The sequence below is a fragment of the Carlito syrichta genome, unplaced genomic scaffold, assembly GCF_000164805.1.
Source record: "Carlito syrichta isolate Samal-C Ts95f unplaced genomic scaffold, Tarsius_syrichta-2.0.1 Scaffold306485, whole genome shotgun sequence".
Lineage (NCBI taxonomy): Eukaryota > Metazoa > Chordata > Mammalia > Primates > Tarsiidae > Carlito > Carlito syrichta.
The window spans coordinates 116,206-127,570 of record NW_007250581.1 but is presented as its reverse complement, the minus strand read 5'-3'; the positions used below and the strand labels follow the sequence as shown (position 1 = coordinate 127,570).

Genomic DNA, 11,365 nt, shown 5'->3' with positions numbered 1-11,365 from the left:
CCGATTAATTTTTTGATTTATTGTAGAGATGAGGTCTCACCAAGTTGCCCAGGCGGGTCTTGAACCCGTGGGCTCAGGCAATCCACTCACCTCAGCCTCCCAAGGCATGGGATTATAGGTTGAGCCACTGAGCTCAGCTTAACCAGTCCTTTTCGACTTAAAGTCTTCCACACAGCTATTGATTCATCTCGCCCTATTAGTCTTACTTGGCAGAAAACACATTCAAAGAAAAACTACAAGGATTAATGTTAACTACACAAAATTCCTGAATCTTCAGAGAGTTTCTATGCATTCAGCATGATTTTATCATAAAATATAAGAGGTCACTATGGTCAGAATGCTGTCACTTTCCTATGAATCCCCAAGGAATGTCATCTGTATTTCTTTAGTTCCTGTCACACCTTAATCTGTTTCTGTAGGGATTGTAGCTCTCTTGTTATATTGAAATGAGGTGAGTGGATAACCTGAGCCCGCGGGTTCGAGACCCGCCTGGACAACTTGGAGAGACCTCACCTTTACAATAAATCAAAAAATTAGTTGGGCGTGGTAGCGCACGCCTGTAGTTCCAGCTACTTGGAAGGCTGAGGCGGAAGGACTGCCGGAGCCCAGCAGGTCGAGGCTGTAGTGGCCGGGAGCGGCTACTGCACTCCAGTCTGGGCAACAGAGTCAGACTCCAACTCAAAAAAAAAAGAATAGAAACCAGGTCTTACTAATCACTAAATTTCCCACAAGTATTTGTACAGGGTCACTGATATTCCTGGCTTTAATATGCCTAGGGCCAGGTGCAGTAGCTTACGCCTGGAATCCCAGCACTTTGAGAGGCTGAGGCAAGAGGACTGCTTGAGCCCAGAAGTTCAAGACCAACATAGGCAACAGAGTGAGACCTCATTTCTTAAAAAAAGAAAGAAAGAAAAGAAAAGAAACAAATGCTTGATGTTTGACCTAATAAAAATCCTACTTGGGCAGTTATCAACAAGGGAGACCGTAAAAGTGCAAAGACTAGTAAACACAAGAATATATATCAGAGGCTGGGCTCGGTGGCTCAGTCTGTAATCCCAGCACTCTGGGAGGATGAGGCAAGTAGATTGCCTGAGCCCATGGGTTCGAGACTAGCCCGGGCAATTTGGTGAGACCTTGTCTCTACGATAAAATAAATTTAAAAAATTAACCGGGCGCGGTGGCATGCGCCTGTAGTTCCAGCTGCTTGGAAGTCTGAGGCAGAAGGATCACCGGAGCCCAGCAGGAGACGCTGGGGTGGCCATGAGCATGCCACTGCACCCCAGCCTGGGTGACAGTGAGATTCTAGCTCAAAAAAAAAAAAAAAAAAAAAAAAAAAAAGTATATATATACACACACATCAGAGAACAGAGATATGAAAGATTACTATGCTAGCATTAACAGTTAACTAACAAGTTAACAAACATTTTTAACTCACAAGGAAAAATACACATGATGAATTTCTAAGCAAGGGAGGAGGTTTTATAAAGGACCTATAATTTGCTGAGAGTGTATAAGGCAATAACTAAATATGCAGCTCTGTTTTATAGATGCCTGTGATGTGACTTTTGACATGTACTGTGGATTTTTAGAAAGTCACAAAATGGAGAAATAGAAAGCAGACTAGGGAAGAACACAAATGATGACATCTGTGTGTGCAATCCAGATCTGCTGTGTACCAGTTTGGGCAAATTACTGAATATCCTATCACAGGGATGTAGGACAATTTCTCTCATTATTTCCATTGTGGGGACACTAATTTTGACCAACATCACATCTATGATTATCCCAGGCATTAGAGTCTTTTATTCTAGAGCAGTGGAACTAAATCTTTTTAGGACATATATGTACACCTTTCAAGTCATAATAAATTATAGACCTCTTCCACCGGAAAAAGATGCTCAAGTGATTTGTAACTAATCAATGAAGTAAATGACCTGCAGATAAAAACTCCTGTTAAGCCGGGCTCGGTGGCTCAGCCTGTAATCCCGCTCGCGCCTTGGGAGGCTGAGGTGAGTGGATTGCCTGAGCCCACGGGTTCGAGACCCGCCCGGGCAACTTGATGAGACCTCATCTCTACAATAAAACAAAAAATTAGCCGGGCGTGATAGTGCGCGCCTGTAGTTCCAGTTACTTGGAAGTCTGAGGTGGAAGGATCGCTGGAGCCCAGCAGGTCGAGGCTGTGGTGGCCAGGAGCGGACACAGCACTCCAGTCTGGGTGACAGAGTGAGACTCCAACTCAAAAAAAAAACCAAAACCTCTTGTTACTTGAGTATCAAGCTCTTTTCTTCTTTATAAATAGCTATCACATTTAGTTTTATATTTTCATTTTCCTGACCCATAGATAACTTAGTACACAATAGTCTCATAGTAGTTTATGTAAATTGAATATATTTTATGTGCCAATGTTTTTAAGGGCTTTACATGAATCAATTTAATCATTATAACAAACCTACAAGTAAGTGCTATTACTTTTTCCAATTTACACATGAGGAAATTGAAGTGTAGGGAAGTTAAGTAAGTATCTCAAATATACACAGATATTAAAATCCCCACATGGCCCAGGAGGTACTTGAATTAAAAAAGAAAAGCATAGCGCCTTTCATGGTCCAAGCAGATATATGACCTAAAACAAAATCATGATGGCAAATCTCAAGCCAGACTTGGTTACTATTACAAAGTAGAAAGTACATTTCAGAAACAAAAACAAAGCAAAGTCATAAAGAAACAAAGTTTACCTCACCTTGAACATGGTTTTTAGATCTGCACGTCAGGTTTCCCTGCTCCTCACGGCACTTCTGGAAAAACACACAACTGGAGAAGGAGAATGCAATGAGAAGAAACCAGTTCTTTGTCAAAATAAACTAAGACTTGTTGCCAGATCCTCTACCTGCGTACACAGATAGAAGTTAGAGAAAGCCTAGCATCCTCTACTTATCTTTCTATCAAGATGAAAAGTCAGGGTGGAAGCTATCTGGTGCTACAACTTCTCAGAGGTCTCAGCAACCTAGTGGAGTAGGGCTCCTAGGAAGTGTAATTTTCTCCATACAACTCACGCAAGGATCCACCACAAGGGAATTCCTAATTCTGGTGACTCTCAGGTGTCTTCCCTTCAAGACATGCGATCTCCTCCAGCTTAAAAATTTTAGCCCAAGATCAAAGCTGTAGTTTCAGGGTTAATCACTATTAGTTGTTACTTTCAACCTGTGGATCAATGACCTTGAGAGTTTCCCTTACCCCATGCCGTCAACCTATCTCATATTAATCTATTCTCTAATCCTAACCTCACTCCACATATCCATACCTCATCCCCTGCTTCTAAGCAACAATTTATTTCTCACATTGTTGGAGGCTGACAAGTCCAACATCAAGGCACCAACAGATTTAGTGCTTAGTGAGGGCTTGCTTCCTCATTCATGATGGTGCTTTCATACTAAGTCCTTACACAGAGGAAGAGGGGCCTTTTTCATATAGGCACTAACCTATTCATGAGGGCTCTGCTCTCATGATCTACTTACTTCCCAAAGGTTCCACTTTCTAAAATTGCCACATTGGTGACTGGGTCTTCAACTTTGAATTTTGGAGAGAGACAAACAGGTCTAGAGGGGCTTGTTGCTTTCTTGTGAAGAAGGCCCAGGAATGTAACACTTGTGTTTCCAAGGCTTCAGAGAATTCTAGTGCTCACTCAGAATGCACAGGCACACTCTATGGCAATTGTTTCCTGACTGAGCTTCAATGAATCTGTATATGCCCTGAGGTCGGCATTACTCTACATGACCTTGGGCTTACAGTTATATTTGTTTTCTCTATGATTCTTTTTTTCAATTTGCAAAACAGGGACAAAACATAATTAGAACTTGAGACTGTGCACATCAGGGAAGCTTCAAAAAGTAGTCTGTTGCCTTGATTTTGAGAAGAAACACCATCCTTAGATTCATCAGATCTAAGATTACATCCATGCTTTTACTAGACCAGTTTTTTATATATAGATTAAAAAGAAAATTAAACAGTGATATAAGGTGTTTTATAAATTAGCTTATTCTTCATTCTTGGTATTTCTCAATTGGAAACACATTTTTAACAGCTTTATTCAGATAAAATATACCTACCATAAAATTCACTCATTATAAGCACATAATTCAATAATTTCAGGAAATTCATACTTGCACAATCTTCACTTACAATCCACTCATGGAATACATCATCAGCACAAAAAGTTCTCCCATACTCACTTGCAGTTAATACCCACTCTAACTCTCGGTCCTAAGCAACTACTGGTTTGTTTTCTGCCTTAATATATTTATCTTTTCTAGAGACTTCATGAAAGCTGCAGAACTCCCAGTGTGAAAGGAGAGCCCAAAATGGAATTTTTCTGGTCACCAATCTTGAACAGAGTCAGTCATGTATTATATCAGTAATATATACACAGCAATAATCATTAACTAGATAGAAGAACAATCAGTTTTCTGGCCCCCAGGTGGACTTAATTCTACTTGGTTACAAGAGGTTAAGATGAACATCTCTTTGTCCCAAGAATCTTTCAGCTACCAGTCCGGCCCTTCTCATCTATGTGACTGACCATGTGTGACTGACCACCCCTATCTATCTAGTCGTCAGAGTTATGAGAAACAGACTACTACCCCATCACCATGGCGACAGCTCCTGTGTTATCTTACTCAAGAAAGTGTACCTGCTTCTCTAAACGAAAGCCTTAAAAACCCCCAGTTCTCAAGCATTCATGGCCACATTTCCTTCAAGCATCAGGCCCAGTCTTTCTCTTGAGAAGTGAATACACTCTTTTCTAATCTACTTTCTGAATAAACTTTTCTTTCTAATCTAATTTCTGTGCAATTCTTTGCATACCTGTGGCACTGACTCAAAATGCTGATGTGAAGATCTTGGACATTCAATGCCCAGAACTGTAGGAAATAAATTCCTCTTCTGAATAAACTAGTTGTGGTATTTTGTTATAGCACCACAAAAAAGACTAAGACAATTACATTAATTATTATGCTATGTTGGACCAATCTTGCATCCCTGGGATAAATCCCAATTGATCATGATACATGATTATTTTGTATGTGGCTGGATTTGAATTGCTTCCATTTTATGAAGGATTTTTGCATCTATGTTCATGAAAATTATTGGTCTATAGTTTTCTTGTGATGCTGTTTGCTTTTTGTATCATTTATCTATCTAGTTGTTCTAATGCACAGTGGGCTATTAAAATCTCCAACTATAATTATCAAACTATTCTTTCAATTCTGTCTGTTTTGCTTCATTTATTATGGGGTTATTTAGTTAAGGTCATATACACATTTGTAAAAATAAACTTTTGATTCAGAATAGTCTTAGATGTTGCAAGAATATTGCAGAGAGTTCCTATATATCCTACACCCAGTTTCCCCTACTGTTAACATTATGGGACATTTATCACAATTAACAAATTAATTAATTGATTGATATTGATATATTATTATTAACTAAAGTCCATAGTTTATTTACATTTCTCTAGTTTTTACCTAATGTCTTTTTTCTATTCCAGGATACCACCAGGAAAGAACATCACCTTTAGTTGGCAGGCCTCTCCTTAAGCTCCTCTATATTGCGAAAGATTCTCAAACTGTCCTGGTTTTTGACGACCTTGACAGTTTTGAAAAGTACTGATCAGGTAATTAATAAATTGTCTTTAGGCTTGGATTTGTCAAATGTTTTCCTCAGAATTAGATAGGGGTTATAGGTTTTTGGGTAAAAGACCACAGAGGAATAGTGCCATTCTCATCACATCATTATCAAAGATAATCTATTCATATGACATATTGCTATTGATGCTAACCTTGCTTAGCTAGTTGAGGAGATCTTTGTCAGCTTTCTCCACTGCCAATTTACTTTATCCCTCCTTTCCATTCTGTATTCTTTAGAAGAAAATCACTTACGTACCCCCCTCTTAGGAGATGAGAAGTTCTGTTCCACTTCCTTGTGGGTGGAATATCTACATAAATAATTTTTCATTCTTCTGTGAGATTTGTCTGTTCTACATCTTGTTCAATCACTTATTCATATTAATAAGATGCTCATGGATATTTATGTTATACTTTAGGTTATAACACAATACTACTGTATTTTATTGCTCAAATTTGTTTAACTTTAGCATATATACATTTATTATATCCTCTTGATGTAGTGACCTTTTTATCATTATAAAATATCTCTATTATCTTTAATAGCATTCCTTATCTTAAATCTTATTTTGGCCAGACACAGTGGCTTATCCCTGTAATCCCAGCATTTTGGGAGGCAGAGGGGAAAGGATTGCCTCAGCCTGGAGGTTCGAGACCAGCCTGGGCAACTTGGTGAGACCTTGTCTCTACAAGAAATCAAAAAAATTAGCTGGGCCTAGTGGTGCACATTTGCTGTTCCAGCTGCTTGAAAGGCTGAGGCAGAAGGATCGCCTGAGCCCAGAAGGCTGAGGCTGCAATGGCCATGAGCATGCCACTGCACTCCAGTTTTTGTGACAGTGAGATGACTCAAAAAATAAAAATAACTTAAAAATAAATAATAAATGTTTAAAAAACATACATTTTGTTCAATGGTAATATAGCTACTCTAGCACTTTTATAGTTTCTGTTTGCATGGTATTTTCTTTTCTATTTCCTTTCCCCCTATTTGTGTCTTTGAGTCCAAAACATGTATCTTATATCTTATAGACAGCATATGCATATAGCTTGAGCTTGTTTTTTATCCAGTCTGACAATCTGCCTTTGGACTAGGATGCCTAGACCATACATATTTAATAAAATTATTAATATAATTGGAATTGCAGTAGACATTTTGCCATTTGTTTTAAAAATGTTTCTTTTCTTTTTTTGGTCTTGTTCCTCTGTGACTGCCTTTATCTTCAATAAATATTTTTTAGTGTATCTCTTTAGTTGCTCTATTAACTTGTCAACTATATATTTAAAAGCTATTTTCTTCTTCACTTCTCTAGGGCACAGATCAACTAACTATGACCCATGAGCCAAGAATGGCTTGCTGCCTGTTATATTTGGCCCAAAAGCTAAAAATAATTTTAGAACACCATTTCAATCTGAGGGAAAAGTATACAAAAAAGAATAATATTTTATGACATATGAAAATTATCTGAAATTTAAATTCTAAGGTTTATAAATAAAGTTGTATTTGAACACAGTCATGCTAATTCATTTATGTAATGTCCATGAATGCTTTTCCCTATAACATTGGAGCTGAGTAGTTGTGATAGAGACCTTATAGCCAATTTAGCCCTAAAATATTTACTATCTGGTTCTTCACAGAGGAATTTTGCCAACCTCTAATTTAAACTCTAAAGCAACTATTCTAATAACACAACAGAGAAGTAATAAAATCAATAAAGGATATATGAGCACTCTAGATTAACTGAATAATCATAAAAATCACAGTTAATTTAAAAAAAAAGGGAGAAAAAGAAGAGGATAGGACAAAGAGGAAATAAATAGATGGTAGATTTCAATCTAGTCATATGAGTAAATCCACTGAACAATGTTCTAAACATCCCAAGTGTACTAGGCTGAAAAAAATGGCCCCCAAAGACATTAAGTCTTAGTCCCTGGAGCCATAAATATTACATATGGTAAGAGACTTTGCTATGATTAAGGATCTGAAGATGATGAATCATCTTATAGCCACTAGATGCTATCACAAGTGTCCTTATAGTAAGGAGGCAGAGGGAAATATAAGACAGGCATTCAAAGGAAAGGCCATGTGAAGACTGAGCAGAGAGATCTTAAGATACTGGCCTTGAAGACTGGAATGAGGCAGCCACAAGCCGGGGAATCTGCAGCCACTCGAGGTTGGAAGAGGCATGAAGCATATTCTCCTCTAGAGTCTCCAGAGGAAGTACAGTCCTGGTTCTGTTGACACCTTGATTTTTGGCCCAGTGCAAGTTTTTGGACTTTTGGCCCCAGAACTGGTAGAAATTTTTTATAGCAGCCATAGGAAACAAATATGCCAAGTAAAAGGTAGACTGTCTGACTGGGTTTTTTAAAAAAGCACGACCTAACTATGTGCTGCCTACAGAAAGACATCTAAACATGAAGACACAAATATGATCAAAGTAAAACGAAGAAAAAGTACATGCCTTGCTAACACTAATCAAAAGTTTGTTTCAAAATTCATGAAACAGGCATACATCTATAATCCCAGCTCCTCAGGAGGCTGAGGTGGGAGGCTCACTTGAGCCCAAAAGTTCAAGGCTGTACCCCGCCTAAGCAAAAGAATGATACTCTACTCTAAAAAGAAAAAAAAATTCATTAAACAAAAACTGGTAACAATGAAAGGACGATTGTACATTTAGAGATTTTTAACACTCCTTTCTCAATAATTGCTAGAAGTAGGCAGAAAATAAGAGAGAATATTGAACACTTGAACAGTTCTAACAGTCAATGTATCTTAACTGATGTTAATAGAACACTCTACACAAGAACAGTATATACTTTATTCAAGTATATATAGAACATTACCAAGATACACCATATTCTAGGATAGAAACAAGTTTCATTAACTTGTTTTCTGGCCACAAAGGAATTAAATTAGAAAGCATTAACACAGAATTATCTGAAACATTTCCTAAACATTCGGGAACTAAATAATATACTTCCAGTAGTGCATAGGTTAAAAAAAGTCAAAGATAGAAAAATTATATCAGTATTTTAAATTTAAACAAATGGAAACACAGCATGTCAAAACCTGTAACTAAAGCAGTATGACCTCAGCTTTCATCATAATAAACCAGGAAAAAAAAAAAAAAGAGTAAACCCAGAGTAATTAGAAGGAAGAAAATAATAAAAAATCAGACCAGAAATCAATGAAGTAGGGGAAAAAAAATCTAAGAAAAAAAAAAAGTCCAAAAGCCAAAGATCAATGAAATTGATGGAAAAAAGAGAAGACACAAGTTACCATCAGAAATAGGAAAAGAGACAGAGTAACTAATTCTACAGATATTGAAAAGATAAAAAGTATTTAGAACATATGCCAATGCATTTTTATAACTGGATAAAAGGAACAAATTCCTTGAAGGATACAAATTACTAAAGCTCACTTAAGAAGAAAACGATAAGCCGGGCTCGGTGGCTCAGCCTGTAATCCCGCGCCTTTGGGAGGCTGAGGTGAGTGGATTGCCTGAGCCCGCGGGTTCGAGACCCGCCTGGGCAGCGAGACCTCATCTCTACAATAAATCAAAAAATCAGCTGGGCGTGGTAGCGTGCGCCTGTAATTCCGGCTACTTGGAAGGCTGAGGCGGAAGGATCGCCGGAGCCCAGCAGGCGAGGCTGCAGTGGCCGGGAGCGGCCACTTCACTCCAGTCTGGGTGACAGAGTGAGACCCCAACTCAAAAAAAAAAAAAAAAAAAAAAAAAGAAGAAAACGATAATTTGAGTAACCCTGTATCTATTTAATTGAATCTGTCGTTAAAAATCTTTCCATTAAGAAAACTCCAGGCCCGGATAGCTTCACTGAGAAATTTTGAAGAATAAATAATACCAATTCTAAAACTCTTTCAGAACAAGAATGCTTCACAAGTCATTCTGTGAATTAGCATTATCCAGATACCAAAGTCAGACAAACACATTATAAGAAAAGACGACTTTTGCTATCCTGCTCCCGGCCCTTCCGGTCTATATTTAAAAGTCACGTTGATTTGGTATTCTATGCAATAGTAACTTAATCTTTAATATAGAAATCATGTGGGTTTTTTTTTGAAAGCAAGATTTATTGAGGGGACAGAAAAACTTTCACAGTGGGAGGGGACCCGAAGGGGTTGCCCAGAAATCATGTTTTACATTAGCTATCAGGTCAATTATTTAGCTTTTTCTTTCCCAAATTTTTGAGTAATCTGACGTCCAGGAATAAGCAGCCTCACTTTCTCCATCTTACAGTCACAGGAGGGAGGATAAGAGGGAAGTGGATCCCTGTCACGCGCGTTCAGGTGCCCACCACCCCGCGCACTCACTCTCGCCCTCACAATCAGATGCTTCACGCGGCTGCACTCACTCTGTCACACTCGCCGGAATCCCCTCGGTGTTATCTCTGGAAAGCTCCAGCCCCATCCCAGAATCCGGGTGCGTCACCTGAGGCAGGCAGGCCAGTGGCCCAGACGCCCAGGCCTTCGTTCCCCACTCCAAGATGCTTGAACCCGTGGCCGGACTCACCCCTACACAAAAGCATAAACCGCGACCCGATGAGTCTGTGCACTCCGAGAGCAAGCGAAGGCTTCCAAGTCTCCCGGCACTTCCTGGGCAAGCACAAGTGAGCTCAGGTAGGTCGCCGAGATGCTTCAGAAAAATTTCCCCCGATCGCTTCCGCCATGTTGCCCAGGGCCTATCCTGGACTGCATTTCCCAGAAGGCCGTGCGGCTCTAAGCAACTCCACGCGAGAGCTTTAACGTCACGGGAAGTGTGAGTTCCGTCAACGAGTAGGCAATCTCGGAGGAAAATAAGCGTAGTTGCCTAGGGACGTCTCACGGGAACTAGGCAGAGGACCCTGAAACTTCCCCGACGATCCGGTTCCGAGCTGGAGCGGAGTTCTTGGTTCCCGGCTGAGGCGCTTGGCAAAAGGACCCAGCGACGGGCTCCGGGTGTTTCGAAGCGCTGGGACTCCATTTCCCGGAGGCCTCGGCGGCGGGCGGACTTCGCGCGAGAACTCAGTCGCCTCTAGATCGGAAGCTGGGGTAGTGGAGCGCCCCCAGGCGCTGGGCTGTGGTGGTTCGAGACCCTGCGAGGTGTTTCGTCCCCGAGCCGGGAAGTCCGGCACTCGGGCTTGTGTGGGTGGGAGCGACTAAACGGGGCGGTCGGGAGAGCCTGCGTGTCGGCGGCTTTTAAATACACAACCGGACGGCCGCGGTGCTAACGCCTGTAATCCGAGCATTTTGGAACGCCGAGGCGGGAGAATCGCTTGAGCTCGGGATTTGGGGACTAGCTTAGGCCATGATGAGACTTTGTCTACACACACACACACACACACACACGCCATGATGAGACTTTGTCTACACACACACACACACGATGATGAGACTTTGTCTACACACACACACACACACACACACACACACACACACACGATGATGAGACTTTGTCTACACACACACACACACACACACACACACACACGATGATGAGACTTTGTCTACACACACACACACACACACACACACAGCAGAAAAACAAGCCGGGCTAGCTTAGGCCATGATGAGACTTTGTCTACACACACACACACACACACACACACACACACACACAAAAAGGCAGAAAAACAAGCACACACACACACACACACACACGCCATGATGAGACTTTGTCTACACACACACACACACA

General features: G+C 40.4%; 1 protein-coding gene and 1 pseudogene across 1 annotated transcript in view; both read right to left on the bottom strand.

Annotated features, from left to right (window-relative positions):
- The window catches only part of LOC103265352 (zinc finger protein 420-like), a 21,736-nt gene extending 11,405 nt beyond the window's left edge, over positions 1-10,331 (bottom strand). Inside the window, exons 1-2 of the mRNA XM_021714990.1 lie at positions 10,202-10,331; positions 2,741-2,811 (exon numbers count right to left, since the gene is read on the bottom strand). Of these exons, the coding sequence (XP_021570665.1) occupies positions 2,741-2,749 (9 nt within the window). The 5' untranslated portion in view covers positions 2,750-2,811; positions 10,202-10,331. The remainder of the gene's footprint in view (positions 1-2,740; positions 2,812-10,201) is intronic.
- LOC103265354 overlaps positions 10,040-11,365 on the bottom strand; it is a 110,452-nt pseudogene continuing 109,126 nt past the window's right edge.